At 49.5% G+C, this 18,597-nt stretch overlaps 1 protein-coding gene across 1 annotated transcript; it reads right to left on the minus strand.

Moving 5' to 3' along the window:
* Nucleotides 1-2,360: 2,360 nt before the first annotated feature.
* On the minus strand, nt 2,361-15,563 carry LOC144148710 (sulfotransferase 1C2-like). Its single transcript, XM_077680228.1, has 3 exons — nt 15,400-15,563; nt 6,232-6,833; nt 2,361-2,763 (listed from the first exon to the last, which is right to left on the minus strand). The coding sequence occupies exons 2-3, from the start codon at nt 6,792-6,794 to the stop codon at nt 2,376-2,378; spliced, it is 951 nt and encodes a 316-aa protein (XP_077536354.1). The 5' UTR covers nt 6,795-6,833; nt 15,400-15,563; the 3' UTR covers nt 2,361-2,375.
* Between the last annotated feature and the right edge of the window lie 3,034 nt (nt 15,564-18,597).

Raw genomic sequence — 18,597 nt, forward strand, 5'->3', positions numbered from 1 at the left:
GGGAATTATCGTAGAAATTTTCCTTTCTGATGCTCATCTTCTCAGCCCTGTACATCTCTAACGACGTTTTAGCTTCCATTTTTTCCCTCCATTTATTTTCCCCAATCCCATCACCCCCACTTCCCCTAGTGGGAGTCTGCGCTGACCAGCTCGGCACCGGAGCGACAACGACGGAGCGCTGGCCCGCAGTTTTGTGGACTTAGCCCTTTGAAGCGCAAAACTAATTTTTTTTTGCTTATGATTGTGAAAACGTTTTGATGATCTAAAAGAACTTCCGACATTACAAATAGGAAGTCAGAAAAAAAATGGTTCATTAGGACGGACGCAATGACCCACTAAGACTGGGAAACACTGGGCACTGACTGGCCACACATCAGTTGAACAAGAAAGCTACCTTGATCAGCACGATTTATGGCTCAAGTGAAGACTATATCATAAAGCTTGTATTGCTATCATTTGTATTAACAACTAAATTGCACAATTTCGCTTACCTGTCACTAGCCCATTGAGCCCCCGGGCTCGATGAGAGTTAACAAATACAAAACAGAATTTTTTCTTAGCACACAGAAGTACGTGCTTTCCTCTCTTTTTAAATTTTCGAAGGTCCGGGAACCTTTGTCCGTCAATAGATGGTGTTACATGTCTAAAAAAGCACAAAGTGCGAGAGAAACAAATATTATTTGAGTTGTTGCTCCTGAGCACCATTGGGCCTCAAAGGGTTAAGAGGCTCACCACTATTCCATTCCCACACCTGTTTTGCTCATTAAACAAAGTTTCTTCTTAGTAGTTTTAATGCTGACACTTTTGCAGCTGATATTTCACCCTGGGAGCGACCCACCCTGGGAGCGACCCACCCTGGGCCACCTCAGACGCCAACCCATTTCTCGCCGTAACGTCACCGTACGGGAACAATAGAGAGTTTTAGCATGGCGGGCTCCGTCCGAGCCCAGCGGAGCCCAACTGGGCTGGCGCAAATTCGTTCCGGTAGGGGGGATTAGTTACGCGAGCCAGCCTTCGCCATGCCCGTGCATTCCTCCTCACCCTCCTCAACCTCCTCACCCTCCCCGCGCGCGCATGCGCAGTAGGGTCCCGCTATCCCGCCGCCATAGCGTGAGCCTCCGCTAGTCGCTATGCTAAAACTCTCTATCATGTTCGCACTCTCGCCAACGACAGAGCTTCCGATGAAATATACATTTTTACTGACGCAGCCATGAACGGCACAAGTGCAGCGGTGGCCTGGACCTGCACTGACATCCCCCAGCTTAATGGCTCTCGCAACATAACAAACACGTACGGTCTCACTGATGAAGTCGAACTTTTCGGAATCCTCTGCGCCGTTCAGACCACACAAAGTGCGACCTCATTTATCACCACCAACAAGTTCCGTGTCATCACTGACTCCCATGTAGCTCTACGGGAACTGAACAGGTCCTTCTAGCCCAATTCTACGGCGACCAACATTCTTTGCAAAATTCGAGACCTCACTCACGAAGGGTTCAAGATACGCCTGGCCTGCACTCCTGCTCACACACACGGAGCGGACGGAAAGCATTCGGCGCATAATGCTGCCCGGGAATGTGTACACAATCCTCCCATGGTTCCCGCGTCCATCCAGGAACGACCTGACCACCAACAGGGATGCGAATTGGACTGGCAGCAAAAATACCGTCGAATTAAGAACCTCAGCCGGTAACGGCTTGCCGAAACCTCACCACCTGGTTTTCTTGCTCCTCTGCAGTCCCTGCCAAGAACAGGAGAAATTTTTGCCAATAAAGTCTACGCTGACTCGGCCTACACTCCGGACGTCATCTCCAAATGAACAACGCATAGGCGCCTTGCTAGTCCTCGGTGCCCCTACTGCGGCAGCAACAATACACCGAACCCTTTCCACCTCATCTGGGCTTGTTAGCTTACTCAACTGACCGCGACCAGTTCCTTACGACAAGTACGCCCGACGACTTCTGAAGAACATGTCCAACATGTCCGAAACAACCCCAAATTTTACAGCAAATTACAGAATCCGGTCTCAAAGCAGGTCTCTATAAAGTACTATGATGGCGGATCGTTCACCCACTCTCTAGATGGCCCCCCCAAAACACCCTTTGTGGCTCCTGAACGGCTCCTTTTGGATACCCCGATGATGGTCGTATTAGAGTATCCTCGCCACAACTTCAACTGTACATACCGTGCTAAGGGAACGCTCACAGTGCAGTGAAAAGACTTTATATGAACCATCTTCCCCTCCCTTTTTCCAATGTCCCACAACAGGGCCTATTGGCCTCCTCCTATAACAAAGTCATCCATTCCATTCCATTCTTCCTCCTCCTCCTCCTCCTCCTCCTCCTCCTCCTCCTCCTCCTCCTCCGCCTCCCACGTCATGGGAGCGGGAGGTCCAAGCCTTCCCACAGCTTCATGACGTCCGTGTGGCCGCACTTTTCGGCGATTCTCTCTTTCATCTTGTTCACCTGGGCTTCCGTGAAGTGGTTCCTCCAGTCGCCGACAACGCCCTTCCTGAGAAACCTGCCGTGATTCTTTGCTGCCGACGTTTTCTCCAGTACAGCTCGGTAGGGCTCGAGAGACGGCAGCGCCCTCTCAGGTGGCAGGTTTAAGAGTTGAATAAGAACGCTGCCTCCGCTGTCGATTGTAGCTTGCATCTTCGTAAACTGCGTCCCTTCTTGAAGCTTCGCTAGAAGGCCTTCATCCTCCCGAAGTAGCGTTCCGTACTCACTGCCGAGGAAGTCAGCGATCTTGAGAATTTGCGCCCTGGAAGCATTCAAAGAAAAGCGAGATATTTGCATCAAAAAGGAACATCTGCAGGACATTTTTACACTTTTCATAGGTAAAGAAAAACAAAACTGCAGGAATTCAGAGAATTGTTTATACTAATGCGTCTGCCGCTTGTGTAGAGTGTGAGTTCTTTACAGCTAAATGTTTTTTAAATGCAGAGCATTTCAGTAACTCACGATGTCACCCGCGTTGGCGTCCGTAGTCCGCACGCTCACTGCGCATGCGCGTCGAGTCAAGGCGAAAGCGAACACATCTCTCGCGAGGGGCATTGGATTGGATTCGAACACTCTCTCGCGAGGGGCATTAGATTGGATTCGATTGGATTGGCTTGGATTGGATTGGATCAGCTTGGCTTGGCTTGGATTGGATTTGGAATGGATTGGATTGGATTAAAGTGGATTGTGTTGCGTCATAGCCGCGGCACGTTGCGTCATAGCCGCGGCAGACGCGCTTGGGCCGGCGCATGTGCAGTACTCTCTCTTCCGCGGTTTCCTCTCCTTCGGGCGCGCTGCGCATATAACCGGTGTGCCGTTCTCCGGCCAAGCAACATCCGCGGTTGGCTCAAACACCTACAGTCCACGCCGCTTTACAAGTACGCCAACGTCGTCGACTGGGACCGGCTTACGCAGTCCCCTCAACGTATATAAGCGGCGGAGCGCGCGTTCGGAATTCAGTCAAGGGCGTCTTTGCATGGCTTACGCTTGACGTGACGCTTTGCTTGACTCGAGTAGATGCGACGCATTTACTCGAGTTCCCCCCGTGGGAAGATGCGGGCGGCTTTTTGGTTTTTCTGAATTCTGTTCCGCCAATTATTACTATTTACGCTATTATGCCAATTACCGGTAGAACTTGCGCCAATCTGCATTTTTGTCTAAATTCAAATATTGCACGAGGAAGTACAAGTGGTACATGATTCATAAATGATCATTTTTCTTGGACAGATGCGATAGGATTGATAAAACGAAAGCAAGTGTTCGCTTCGCGATGTTTTATGAGTAAAAATATTATTTTATAAATAAAAATATTTGCTAACTACAGAAGCATCGCAAGTGCGCCTATAGTCTGTGGGCTTCTAACGTCCTTTATTGCATTGGGAAAAATTGGTTCATCGCTCTTTCATGGGAATTGGTAAAACACGAAAGTGAGATGTGCCTTCACAGGATCAGTTGAAGGTTCATTCTGCATCGATATGAACTTGCGCATCGCTATTTATATTTCGTCGGTATGGCACCGTCACACTTATCAACATTAGACACTGCATTGCACGTGCCGTAGCACTGCGTAAACCCGAATGAAACCACAAGGGCTTGCAAACCATGCGAAAGAATCCCAACGGGTTGCCAGCGAATCGTTTGGTGAACTCACGGTCCGCTGTAGCGAAAGAGCGTGATCTGCGGGGCTGTCTTGTGGGTGTGCTTGGCGAGCGACGACCTGCTGACGCGTCGCTTTGGCAAATGTGCGGCCACTGCGTTCCTGCTCCGTGGAGTGTATATATAGGGCAAACGGTTGCGTTGCGACGGGCTCAGTGGGCGCCAACTGTCAGCGCACATTAGCATCGTGATGCACTACTTCGCTTCACCTGTCCTATACGGCAGCACCATCTTAACGGAGGTGGTTATAGGGATATATAGCGCGAAGGATATACAGCCGTAAGTGCTTCAGCTCATAGCGCAGTGGGTAAAGCGTCTGGCACCTCCCGTTGCGGCGACAAAGATCCCGGCTCGAATCATGGCGCAGCCGCGTCAATGGAACTTTTTCTGGCGATGTCATTTACTTGACGGATATGACGTCAGTCAGATCTTGGTGGATCCCGACATAAAACACCTTCGTGTTAAAATGGCGGATACTGCTACCTATGCGGTTAGTTTTAAAATATGTGATGCCGGAAACGGTACAGAGCGGCGGTGTAGCAGAGAAACACCCGGACAACGCATCCCTGCGCACGGCAGTGCGCCTTGCCAGTCGCTGTAGAAGCGCGAACTCCACGGGACAAGTCCCCCTTCTCCATCACAGGCCAGTCGGAACTTGTTTCGGCGACAGTCCGCGAGGTGCAAACATGTTCTGCTGCGGATAATTTCAACGCAACGTGCTATGAGGGTACCGGGCCTAGAAGCTCGCCATTGTGATTCTCAGAGCTTAAACAAGTTATTTAAATCAAATCCGGGCAAAGGAAAAATCGGGCGTAGAATAGGCCGTTAAGTAAAGGTGAGACAAGGTCAGGCCAGCGCATCGTTCGATTGCGCAGAAAAATACGGCTAATCGCTCATTCGTTCCGAGGGGAGAATTGCCAAGAGGGGAATAAGTAAGGGCTCGTGCCGTCAGTAGATGATACAAGGCGGCGCTAACTTCCTATGTTGATGCAGCTGAATATAGACGTCACGAGGGACACGCTATCACCGCAGTGAACGCCGGAGGATCCCCTTTAGATACCGCAACTATCAACACCCTCAGTCCTGAGACAGCGAAGAGGCGGCAATAGCCATAGCACTTTCACTGCAACCAACCCCAACCACAGTCAAGTCAGATTCTAAAACCGCAATTCAAAATTTCGCCGCCGGCGTAATCTCCAAAGCAACACTAAAAATTTTGAAACGAAATCCTTCTTTGTAAACCATAGAACTGGTCTGCACACTGACGCACTCTGGCTTCAGCGGAAACGAGGCAGCTCACGACATGGCCCGAGGCCTCACCATCCGGGCGGGAGCTAGCCTGTATCCAAACCACGGAGCCAGATCTGCAAGGGACAGACTATTGTCTTACAATGACATCACACAATATTACTACCTCTCCCGCCAGGTCAACCCTCAGGTGGACAGCACCATAGTTTTCGAGATCCCCCCTCCCCTTCCCGCGCGTTTGATCTCCGAGGCCATGCAAGCACATGCCTGGCGCCTTCTACAAACAAACGCCTTCCTAAACCCTGCAAGGCGAACACCCATTCGCCCGTCAGTATACCCCACCCCTGATTGCCCCCTATGCTATGAGGCACCCCAGCCAATCTACCTCACATAATATGGGTTCGCCCTCGAAATAACTTTATTCTAATCGCATCCGAGGAGCAGTGGGAGGAGGCACTGCATAGCCCGGACGCTGGCGTGCTGACCACCCTGATCACCCGAGGTACCGTGGCTCATGCCTGTGGGCACAAGTTTCCCCTGGCCTGAGGAAATGCTCAAGAAAATGTGCTCTCTCTCTCTCTCTCTCTCTCTCTCTCTCGCCAAGCTCCCTGCGCGTTCGCGCCTACAGCGCCGACCGCCCCGAGCAGTGTCTGTTCTATGTTGCGGTGCAGTTGTGTCCGCGTTCACTGCGCGCTCTCGGAGCGAAAACCGCGCTATCGCTCGGCAAACTTACTTTACTAGCGTTCAACCATAATTTTTTTCCCCTTTTCGGGCTGTATTTTCTAACCATGGAATTCCAAGAGCCGCTCAACATTAGGTACCTCACCTGAGGTCTTTCTTCAAGTCTTCGTACGTGAGAAACAGGACGTTGGGGTATCTCCTGTGTTCGTACCACGAGAGAAGGTGGTCGAAGTAGTCTCCAAACGACACCTGTCCACGCACAAAGTTGTCGAAGTACTCCTCGAACGTCAATTGGTCGGCGCCGTACGAAGGCCTTTCCTTGGTGTGGTAGTAGAAGGAAACGCACACGTCGAAAGGGTTCCTGGTCACGGTGATGTACTTGGCCTCCTTCGAGTAGGGAGCCTTGCCGAACGGCATGTGGGTCTTAATGGTCCCTGGACGGGGCATTCTGAGGACGGCTTCGGCTCCCAGCATCTCCAGGAAGGGCGAGGCGAGCATGAACTCGAGAGAGTTTTCGGGGAAGGAACCCCGGTTCAAGATGCCGTGGACGATGAACTGAACCCAGGTTGTTCCGCATTTCGGGTATGTCGCGATGAACACGTCGTCGGGCCTGGGCTTGTAGTTGAGAGCTGACCGAACGATGTCGTCGGGGAAAATCGCGTTGACGCAGCAGCCGTCTACGTACTTGTACAGGACTCGCCGCTGCATGGTCGTGGCAGTCCAAACACGACGCTTCTCCGGCACAACCTGAAATCAGACAAAATTTGCGATTAGAGGCCAGGCGATTTTTAACTTCAGTGAGCTTCTGAAACGCGATTTAGAGTTCGCTCACTTCTTCAATTGGGTGGGTCCGAAATGCGCGAGGTAAATATTTCTGCTCTGCACACATCGGGTAACATCGGGGGGTGCTCAAGTGTGTATTCTCGCTTTCTGGCCTTCACCCTCCGCGGTTGCTCAGTGGCTGAGGAGTTGCGCTGCTCAGCTAGAGGTCACGGGTTCGATCCACGACCAACTTTACTTGGTCATGGTTCGATCCCGGTCGCGGTGACCGCTTTTCACATGGAGGCGAAAAGTTAAAACGCTTGTGTGTCGAGATTTTGGCACACGTGAAAGATCCCCTGAAGGTTGTCACAATTAATCCGGAGCCCCCTCCACTCCGCAGCTTAGGTGTAGCTTTGGCGCTTTATACACCCCCCCCCCCCCCCCCGGACTTCTGAACTTCTGAATTTTTTTCAGGCGTTCTTAAGTGCCGGCCATTCCTTGGCGTGCTTGTGTGACGTCATGCAGGTATATCGCCGTTATTGGTCGACGTCTTATCAGCTCCAACAATTGAAGCACTCGCCAGTCACTTCAAATGAAATTGCAGCGAAAGGCAAAGCACTGAATAAAAAAAATTCCTATACTGAGTCGAGCAAAACCCATAGTGAATTCTGTGATAGCGGCGACTTCAGTGCTCACAGTGGTCCTAGCCATGAAGTGAATTGTTAAAACGCGCTTATCGGCAACGTTTAAGAAGGCGGAAGGGCCACTTACAGGGGCCGACGTCCGCAGCCGTCCGAACCTGGCCTAATGCCCAACATTTTACTTTTGCAAATTTCACGGAAAACACTTTCTATACATTTCTTCGCTTTACGTGATCCGGATCATTGGAGGAAGCAGACACGAAACAACTGCAACCTTCATAGCACAGAAGCCCTTTGATTTTACGCGCAGAGAGACCATTATTCTGACGTTTGTGGAGATAATATGACTGCTCGATACAAACCCTGATTTAGCGATTCACGTCACTCTTATACCTACATAGACATTTTAACACTGGTAAAATGACGAACATTAAAAGAATTCCTCGGTCACTGCAGACTGCTTATGTGCTTTGAAGACGAGAGCATGGTGATACTTATTAACAACTTCTTTAGTGACAGATCGCATTCACGTCTCTTTCTTCGTTTTCGTTTCTATGTCTCTTGGCGAAAAACTTCCACCGGCTCCTTTTCTGCTGCACCGTGCTTGCGTACGTTTATTCGCTTTTATTTCTTCGTCTTACAACGTGAATTATGTCAGTAATCGGAGTGGCATGCGCCACACCTTTTCTAGAGGAGGAGGGCTCTGCGCGCATGGTGCCCACCTCCCTATATACTCACAAGACACCGGTATCAATTGTCAGGCGGCACGCACTGTTCTACACCTTTAACGTTTCCAGTCTATGGCTTTGTGAATTCTGTGAAGCCTGCACATGCCCCTCAAAGCTCCCAATTCCTGGCCAATCCCCCAAGTGGGTATGTGCCTCAAAGAAGGGCAGAACCACACCAACAACTGTTACTCACCGCTGGGCAACGTGCGCACATTGAAGGAATCATCATCATCATCATAATCATCAATGTGCGCAATTAGAGCAATGGTAGACCATTGGGCGGCTGCTGCGCAGACCCGGCATCGGATCTCATGTGGGTTTGTAATGAAGTCTTTCCTGGGCTACTACTTCTGTCTGTCTGTCTGTCTGTCTGTGTCTGCCTGTCTGTCTGTCTGTCCATCTGTCTGTCTGTCTGTTTGCCTGTCTGTCTGTCCGTCTGTCCGTGTGTCCGTCTGTCCGTCTGTCCGTCCGTCTGTCTGTCTGTCCGTCTGTCTGTCTGTGTCTGCCTCTCTGTCTGTCTGTCTGTCTGTCTGTCTGTCTGTCTGTCTGTCTGTCCGTCTGTCTGTGTCTTTCCTAACTGCTAAATCTGGAAACACACTTCATACTTGCCAACATTGTTCAGCAAAAAGAAAACGTTACGCATATTTGAAGAAAAACATCAGTGCACAACTGGTACCGGTAGCGTTCTTCCAATTAAACATACATGTGTGCTTGATATTTTGCTAGCAAATAAAAAAAAAGTACTCGCGGAAATTAGTGTTTTTACTAAAAATACAAAAGGCACTGGCGGCCGAGCCTACTCTACGTGGTGGCATTCCAAATCCAACAATAACCAAAAGTTCGAATAAATGGTTCGTCAGCTGTGGAACGCGCGAAAATTGAATTGACTTCAGCAAACACCCACCGTGTCTGTATTGGGAGGAGCGAAATGGAGTGGAAGAGAGTTACGGGAGGGGGGGGGGGAAGAAAACACAGGCATTTACGTGGCAGGGGCTGCAGAACACCATCGCCTTTCGACATTTGCAGCAAAGTAAACAGATACGCGGCCACTTTTTTTATCCTTCTTTAGTGCGGCGGCCGTTTTCTTGACCGGGAAACAGCCACGGTGTTTCGCAGAACGGGGCACCTAATGCTCTCGCCCATGGCCCTTTCGCCCTTAAGAACAGTGAAGCCCAAGGCGTGAGATAAGGGGTCCCTCAAAAGGAGCAGGGCAGTATCAGCTGCAAAGAGGCGGCCGACAATCAGGTTGCGTCGAAAGTGGAGCGGCAGTCGAAGAAATGTGTTATCTTTCTGCCAATCTTCTCGTCTCCGTTGCTTTTCTTTTCCGGGAAACGCTGGATTGTCGCGCAACAGCCTTAAAAACACGAGGGCTGCGCATAGCAAAGAGCGTCTGAATCTACACGATGGGGAAATATATACGCGACTGCAGTGCCGTTATCACTGCCCTCGTCGTACAACGCAGTCTGGCGGCCTGATTCGAAAAGTGCATTGAACTTATTCACACTAGGCCGCCATCCGAAGCGGCTCTCTAGCGCCGAGGAGGAGGAGGAGGAGGGAGATCGAACGAAAGCGAGCGAGCGAGCGAGCGAGAGAGAGAGAGAGAGAGAGAGAGAGAGAGAGAGAGAGAGAGAGAGAGAGAGAGAGAGAGAGAGAGAGAGAAAGTATTTCGGGCGAGGCTCAGTGCAAGCGGCAGCTCATCGGGACGGTACAGGTGGACAAGCACTCTCGCTTGTTTACGCATGCGCTGCCGCTTTCTTTCGAAGTTATGCCGGTTATGACGGTTATGTCGGTTATGACCAGACAAAGTTTCAATTCGTCTCAGGAAGGAGTTTTACAGCAGCCGCTCCTAAATTTCGCCCCCGGCTTCTTTTGCAAGATGATGCACTTGCTTTCTCTTCAGTTGTGCGAAGGAAGAAAGCGGCCGCATTCAGTCGGAGACCACCCTCACGAAGTGTATTACGAGCGCCTTTCCAGACACTGGGATAGCCACAAAAGAAGTAAAAGAAAAAGAAATTTTGGGAATTGTTGCTACAGCGTAAGCATTCCGAAGCTGCATCTTTTAAACTTGAGTTTTTATTTCGACAAATAATCATTATTCACACAATTACAACGATTGAATCTGTTAACTTCGCCTTTTTCGCATTTTTTCCCCCGTGTTTAGGTTTGGTTTTCTAGGCGTTTTAAATTGAAGCATCAGTGTTAGTTTGTTTTTATTATTTTTTACCTAGGTTATTCCTAGTTTTGGCTCTTAAAAGTTAAATTCTACGAATAATGTACATTCACACTATTATAACGATTAAATGTATCAACTTCGCCGGTTGTTATTTTTGTGCAGATACAACGCGTTACAGGCTTGGTGCTCTGGCGCACTCGGCAAAGAATGTTAACAAATTAAAAGGAAACACAGCTTTCGGCTACATAAATCATGCCTTTCCGCTGGTTGAACAGAATTTTCGCCAGAAACAGCGCTGTGCAATCCGCCTCCGCTTCTCCGTATACGCTTCCGGGTAGGCCTATACCACGCCATGAAATCGCCATGGCGATTTTTTTTAGGGCGAACGCCTCCTTTTTAGCAGAGTGGAGAGCCGGTCACGGTACCGTATCCGGTACACCTGCGCATGCGCACTCGGTGACAACTTAAGAACGGCACCGGAAGTTACCGCTGTGTCTTATCACCGTAGCCGGATGTTTTTTCCGCGCGGCGCAGGTAGGGCGTTACTGGGAATATTTTGAACACGGCGTGAGCCGTTCCCGTGATTTTTTGGACTTAATATGCTTATAAACGACTCCAGTGACGACAAACAAACTGCGTGAGACAAGGCAGACGATGTCACTCATTCATAGCAAACCCCTTTCAAAACGCGCGCGCACTGACGTCACGGGTCCGGCGCTTTGGCGGAGTGATACACTACATGAGGTGGTGCCGTTCTTGAGTTGTGACCGAGTATAGTTGTGTCGCCTCTGCGCACGCGCAGTGGCACCGGTTGCCTACCAAGTATACCGTACCGAAACCGGTTTTCGACTCTGCTATAACTCTCTTTTGTTTCGAGCACAGGAGTTGTGAGGTAACGAAAATGATGCTCCCCTCGGTCCAACGATGGCGATGGTGGAACGCGATGCTTTCTCGCGAGGGATCCCTTGGTTGTCTGAGTTTAGCCTTGGACTCGCGAGCGGTTTGGACTTTTGATCGCAGCGGCTTCGACTTTGGCCCTTCGCCCTTTTATTTCGCAGAAGAAAGCTTCGCTTTCAAACCGTAGTCGTACAGTCAAACCCGTTTATAGCGAATTGCAATATGCACCGCGATTAGTTCGATATATCCAATAGTTCGATATAGCCGAACCCGCCAATAACGAACTTGTCGTTACAAGTTCGCAATCCGCGGGAGCTCCCCTCCCCCTCCTCAACTCCACCATCCCCGCATGCAAAAACGAACACAGTAAAGTAGCCGTTACCATACCCAAAATCATCCATTTATTGCAAGTATTAAAGCTACTTTCCGCCTGAACTGTCTACTTTGCAAAGAAAAAAGCGGTGATTTTTGTTTTCATTTTCGTTTTGGCGGCTTCAACTAGCATAGCATTCTCTACACGAAACATTATTTGCACCAGTTCGAGTCCGCGTCCTCCAAAATCTAAGAAGCATTGGCGGAGCACATCGACTCCGGAAAGCGCTTCATTATAAGCGTCGGACGGCTTTCACTCGCGACATTATCGGGAATGTGGGGGAGCTCTTCCCACAGTTCACCGATGCTGCTGTCTTGGTCCGGACTCGCTGACTGCGCGGGTTCCGTCGTGAGTCCCGCGCGTCGGAAACAGTTACGGAAAGTGTTGGTCGTCCCGTCGCTCCGTGCGACGCGAAATGTCTAAGTCGCGGCTCTTGCTCCGAGGTCGCGGCCGATACATCTCAATCGCCGCTTCGAGACCATGCATTTTGGCGGTCATTCTAGGCGCACAGAATTCCATATATCCGATGTGAGCTTCGTTATAAGGAATATGTTTCCCGTGTATTTCCGTAACTGAAATATTTTTGTTTGATATATAGCATTATTCGCTCTATCCGGGTCCGTTATAGCCGGGTTTGACTGTAGTTAGACGGAGGACCACGTGATTTCTCCGTTTAATTTTGTACATCCATGCACCCCTTTCCAAGTGCAAACTGCTTCGACCATGCCGGATGGCGCAGTCGGATAGGCGCCGGCTTCACAACGCTTTGGACCCAGGTTGGATACCGGCCATTGGACACCGACCTAATGCATGACGTTCATCATCGACATGAAAAGTTTACTTTCATGCCGTGCGTTTTCGACGCGACATATGTGAGACATAGAATCTTCGCCTTAAAATCGTTGGTACGAGAAAGTTCAACGTGTGTTCGGCGCGAGCGCGAGCCGGGGATTGCGCGCTGGGAAAGGGAAACGGCAGTTCGGGAGGAGTGTCAGAGGAGCGCTCTGAGAAAGGGAAAGGGAAACGATTGCATCAAAGGGGGGGGGGGAGGGTAGGCCGCTGCCGCGCGTGAAACATGAGCCGCCCTGACAAATTCAGGTACCGCAGGGGACGAACATATGGTTTCTCTGCGGTGGCTGCAGCGAGCGGAACGAGCTTTGGAGGGTGATGAACCGGCGGCCGGTCAAGTGGCGATGTGCGCGGCCACAAAGTTCAACGGGAAGTTCAACAGCAGCTCAACAGAAGGTCCAGCTAGAGCCACTAGAAAAACATATTTAGCGGCTGCAAGTCCAACTAGGGTTTCGCCTTCTGAAGCTTTCAAAGTTCTAAGCACGCCCCGTAGTTTTGTGTTAACGCCATCCCAAAGCGCGGATATTTCATGTGAGACGAATGATCAGGGGAGAAACAACGAAAGAGGTATTGGTTTGCTTTGTGCGATTGCCCCCTTTCAAATATATGAAGAAGTGAAATTGGGGCCGAGCTCTTTCGACGAGCTCGGCCCCACGAGGTGACGAGGCGAAAATTCGACGAGGTGAAATTTTCGACGAGCTCTTCGTCGAAAACGATGAAGAGATGTCGGGGCATGGTTTCTGAGTGCTGTTATGCAACCTTTTTGGGATTAAAAATTTACGCACAGCTGTGAATCCTAAGAGGTACATGAGCGGGAGTTAACACTACAATAGGACGCAAACGGTCGACACAAGAGAAGCATCTCTGAACCAAACAGAAGGTGCTTTGAAAGGCTTTTTTTCGCATCAAACAATATACAGCACAACAATGAACAAAAAGTGAGAAAAAAAATTGAAAATAGTATCGACTTGGAAAGCTTTGTACACGATTTTCGCTGCTGCTGTCTTGGGTACAAAATCATATCCGTACCTTTTTACCACTGACAATTTACTTCATTCCTGACGTGTAGTCTCTTGTGTGTGCGTTATTGCAATGCAAGATAGCCACAGCTGTCTTATTCATAGTTTCATTTGTCTGTACAGAACCGAGCGTTTGTTCTTAGCACTGTAACCAACCTTGAACTTGTCTTTTCTATTCCTACCCATGCTTTTTGTTGACAATTTACATACTGCATTTCCTTCAAACATGTGATTGTAGGTAGCATACCCCTGATTCCTTTGTGATATGTTTTAATGGATCCATTACTAGCCAATAGGCTAAGGATCCAGTTATTCATGCATCTATTAAATAAAAACGAAAAGGCGATAAATAATTTTGAGCTTGAGGGAGATCAGGGAAATGCCCGTATCTACATAATTGGGATCAAAATGTCACGTACAAATATAAATTTGAAACGGGACACGAAAAGTACCGCTATCATAGGATGTAAAGGGTCGGACTAGTGAACAATCTCTATTACAAACAAAATAGGGTGATCCTCTGTTACCCATACAAGCCTTCCATTCAATAATATGCAACTTCGATGGGCAACCTAAGATACGAAGAGCTCATATCGTTATTTTATTGATTTTGAATGGTAGGAGTAACGTTGGGGGAGACGAAACGAGCTTCTTGGATCGGAGAACAAACTGGCGTAGACGACATCATAGTTCTAATAAAGAAAAAAGAAGTGTACTTGGGCTGGCCACGTAGTTAATGAAATGACAACCGGTGGTGAGTGACAGTGTGATTACAGATGGACGGGTATGGAAGGGGAAGGCCGATTACTCGACGGAGAAACGAAATAAGAAATTTCGCATGCAGGCGAAGAATGGACTCGAGTGGTGGCGCGAGACAGGAGCGGTTGGAGGTCGATGGGAGAGGCCCTCGTTCTGCAGGGGGCTTAGTGGGCTGTTGCTGATACTGATGAAGATGATGATGACCTTTCAATAAACAAACGCTGGTGGAGCTGAGATGAAACCATCAAGTTGCTGCTCTTTCAATTCATTTTCCCCCTCAGAAAAAAAATATGGCCGCGTATCTGCTCCTTTCGTTGCAAATGTCGGCAAAAGACGATAGTCTAAGTCTTTATCGACTTTTGTCAAGTAAATGCCTCCCTTCGCTTTCCCGCTCACCTCTCATGTTGTTCCGCTTGCGTCGCGCTCCTCCCAAGGTAAAGACGCCAAAGGTTTGCTTAAATCATTTCAAATTTCCCGTGTTCTACTGCTCCAAACCGGGTGTCCCGATGCCAAGGCTGCCGTACGGTTTCCCTACTCCACGTGCGTTGCATGCAGAACGTGGAACCAATCTAGTGGAACCTTTCGTAACTGTTGCCGGTTGATTTCTTAAAATGGCGCCAGAAGCTATAGTGGCGCGGGCGACAGCAGGCGACGGCGGAGTGCATTTTTTTTCTGCAGTTGATGAAGTATTTAATGTCGCAAAAGTCAAGCATGTATGCTTGTTTATAAAGGAACACTGCAAATATCCCTTCTGTATTAATTTCTTGTCTTATATTTGCGTAATGTCTTGTTCTTCTTCAACAATGTTGACAAGTATGAACATTACACCGGGCTGAGACGGGTACATTTAGCTGTGACTATATAAGACTATTGCGCAGGCATTGTTTTACTTTGGCCGGGTGGCTGAATCGAGCCACAGACAGACAGACGGACGGACAGACAGACATACAGACAGACCAAAATTTCTGGGTTTAAGTAGCCCAAGAAAGACTATCGTCTTTCGCACTACTTCGCACTACTGCCGAATTCACAGAAATAAAGTAGCGGTTTTACGTTTTTGCCTCCAAGCAGGCAGACAATACCGAGCTTGTTCATCATCGTAGTGCGCTCACCGTTTAGTCGGCGACGATGGCGGTGTCGCAGCGCGGTGACTCTCCTTCGTCGCGAATAAGCAAGCTTTCCGAGGCCACGTGTTGCCTCTGACACGGGCGTTTACTACAGTGAAGGTTGTTCTATCGGGGTGTCGGAGCAGCCGTCCGAAAGTGTGCCATGGTCGCCGCGCTGCGTTCCGGTTCCTCTCTCTCATGCGTCCCTGCCGCCTCTCCAAGCGCAGACGGAGACAGCGTCACCCACGAGTCAAGAAGGCCCGTACACATCTGCCGTCTGCAGCTTACTAGTACTCCCGTAACTGGTAGTTAGGGACGAAAGATTCCTGCCACTACATGTTGTGTTCTCAAATCTGGGTTAGTGGTAAAATCGCCTGAGCCAATCGGGAGTTCTTTCACGTTTTAGCTGCTTAACGCGAATTGTCTCTGTCATACTCGGTGGTAAGATTGCCATTGCCTGCGAACAGCTGCGTTACGTAACGGGTACGTCTGTAACAGTAACTAAAGTGGATATTATAAAAAGGAACACAACGGAAGGATGCACCGGAGGTGGCAAACAAGGTTACTGGTCTTTTCGAAGAGTAATAGAAAAAAAAAAGTTTTGTCTTCCCTTTCGAAAGGAAGTTGGGAGATACCTCGGCATCCCACCTTCTCTGAGAGAGCGTCCACTGAATCGTCAAATCGTCAATGACACAAATCGCAAACGAGAGAGAGAGAGAGAGAGAGAGAATGAACATCTTTAATTTCGAGAAACGAACTCATGCGACGATTTTTCGCGCACTAAGTATACGCATCTACGAACGATGTAAATGCATACCGATGCGTGGTTTATGAAATAACGGTATAGTATTGCACTTCTTCATGAACGATGCGTGTATTGTCTTATCTAGTACCGTTCCTTTTTCGTGATTTTCAGGGGACCGTTTTGACAAAATGGAACGAGCCCGGTTTCACTCACGCGCCGTGTGTCCAGATGTATTATCAGAGCTTTTAGGTCGACCAACTGGTCTATGAGTAAATGCATTATTTTTTTGACAGGACGCCATCGCTCCCGCTAAAAAAGCTTTCGCTTAAAAAAAAAAATACACGCGAAAGGTACTGCGTTCTACCGGGCAACCGCTCGACGCCGTCATTCTAAAGGTAGACACGGGCGTGCAAAGCTTCTTCTCTTGACGACAGGAGTGGTAAAACATGACGTCTAGATATTAACTTTTAAATATGTATGCAGAAAATATTCGTGAGCGAACAAAAATCCCGAGCCATACCCCTCTATGAAGGTGGATGACCAGCAAAGCATTTTAGCGCACGGCCGTTGATGAGGGTTAGTCCTAAGAATATATGCACGTACACACTTTTAAAGGGGTCCTGAAATGCCTTCCGCCGATGCATGGATGTACATGTAACCAAATAAAGCAATGTATTAGCAATCTCCTCCTGCAAGAATTTTGTTAAAGCGATGAGTATTAGCTGAGAAATCGTAAATCAAAAACTGCGAATTATCGTCGCGCCGTATTTCCTCCTCCTTTCAACTGTTTCTTCGCTGTTGGCCTCCCCTCCCATGATGCTCCGCTCCTCAGCGGTGACGTACTTCCGCTATTGCGCTCCCACAGACTGCCGTCTGCTACGGGCCAGCTCTTTCGGCTTTTTCATCTCTGTAGACACCATGGACACAGGCTGGAAAAGCGAACGAATGACCTGGCCGCATGTGTGCGGCCTGGCCTTGCCCTTTCGCGGTGTACGTAGCTGCAGGGCTGCAGTTGGTATCGGCGGCGAACTCGCAGCCGCGTGGGGAGAATCGTGCGCTCGTTCCCTTTGGTGCACCGCGCACTGTTTATCCAAAAAGCGCGGTCTCAGATGTGGCCCCGCTGGTGCCGGGTGTTATTTTGCGGTGGTTGTAATTCCTACTACCGGCGGCATATGAAAAAAGACATTTTCAACCGACACAGAACCCGTGCACAAAACGCGCCGGATCGGATCGCTTTAGCAGCGGCGATGAACGTGAAGGCGAAGAGCAAACCAACGCTGCACTCGATCAGCGAGAACCCGTGTTCTGACAAGCTGCGCCCATGTGTTGCATTCAACACTGACGGGAAAGCGTTTGTTTGCACTTGTTTGGATAGTCGTAAAATGTCCAAACACTCCGGCACTCCGCTAGCAGATCAGCCGGCGAGACATTTCGGAAAACATTTGACAGATGGCGCCGTATGCATTAGTGTGTCGCTACGCAAAACTGATGAGACGCTCTACTAAAACTCCCATCGCGGTGTCACGTAGCGGGACGCAAAAATTTAGCGTATGCAAAGGCCACAAACGCTGTACTAAAACTCTATTAGCAGCAAAATAGCGTGCGTATGTGAAACCGCTTGCGTTTACAAAGCTGCACGCCTAGCGCGTACGTTTCAAACCTAGTGACATCATGTTTAAATACACTGGCAAGCACAGTGTAACGTAGTCAGATATCAACCGTATGTTCAGGCGACAAGCAAGAGCTTGTTTTATGTGGGGCGGAGATTGCGCATAAAGGCTCGCTCGCACTTGCGACGAAAGCGAGTGAGAGCGGCTCGAATTCCGTCGCTTTGTCGCGCGACGATCGTTTTTGTCGAATGGTCGGGACAAATTTTGGTTGCGCGACAGAATTCCCGTCGCTTTCGCTCGCTTTCGTCGCAAGCGGGAATGGAAAGTTCTGCCGCTGCCGTCTGCTACGCAGCTCGGAGGTAACCGCGCGATCTGCTCGGGCCGGATGAACGCGCACACTCCCGCACGGCAGCGCCCCAAGCGGCAGACGGCCGCGTACATCGCTCCCGGCGCCCGCCTGGAGCCCACCCTCGGCACACTAGCCAGTATATATCAGGCACTATAACGGAGGAAAGATTTTTTGCTTCCGATGAACCTAGTTCTTTGCCCCTGTGTTTTTAAATACGTGAAGTGGTTAGCACGTCGTCCTCACGCAGCTCTGTATCGTCGTAGCATCGCTGATTGTCCGAACGAAGCTTGCAGCTAAGCCAATGCAGCGACCGAAGCTGTGTGTGTGTGTGTGTGTGTGTGCATCGCCTCCTGTGTGTTGTGGACGCGTTCGTTTCGCGATGAAATGCGACATTGTACTTCTGCGGGTGGATAGTGCTTCCCATGGTCTGGATTATCTTTCTCGAACGACGTACCACTCAACCTCGCATGGGGTATGTGCAGTGTGCCTGGCTAAAAGCC

This window comes from Haemaphysalis longicornis, unplaced genomic scaffold (genome assembly GCF_048455015.1).
Source record: "Haemaphysalis longicornis isolate Haplotype H1 unplaced genomic scaffold, Haemaphysalis longicornis Haplotype H1 scaffold_8, whole genome shotgun sequence".
Lineage (NCBI taxonomy): Eukaryota > Metazoa > Arthropoda > Arachnida > Ixodida > Ixodidae > Haemaphysalis > Haemaphysalis longicornis.

Bases quoted from the DNA above. Each gene is read 5' to 3' on its own strand.
- LOC144148710 (XM_077680228.1), bottom strand. From the start codon at position 6,794: ATGCAGCGGCGAGTCCTGTACAAGTACGTAGACGGCTGCTGCGTCAAC. The intron at 2,764-6,231 runs GTGAGGTACCTA...GAATGCTTCCAG, and splicing joins GACTTGAAGAAAGACCTCAG to GGCGCAAATTCTCAAGATCG.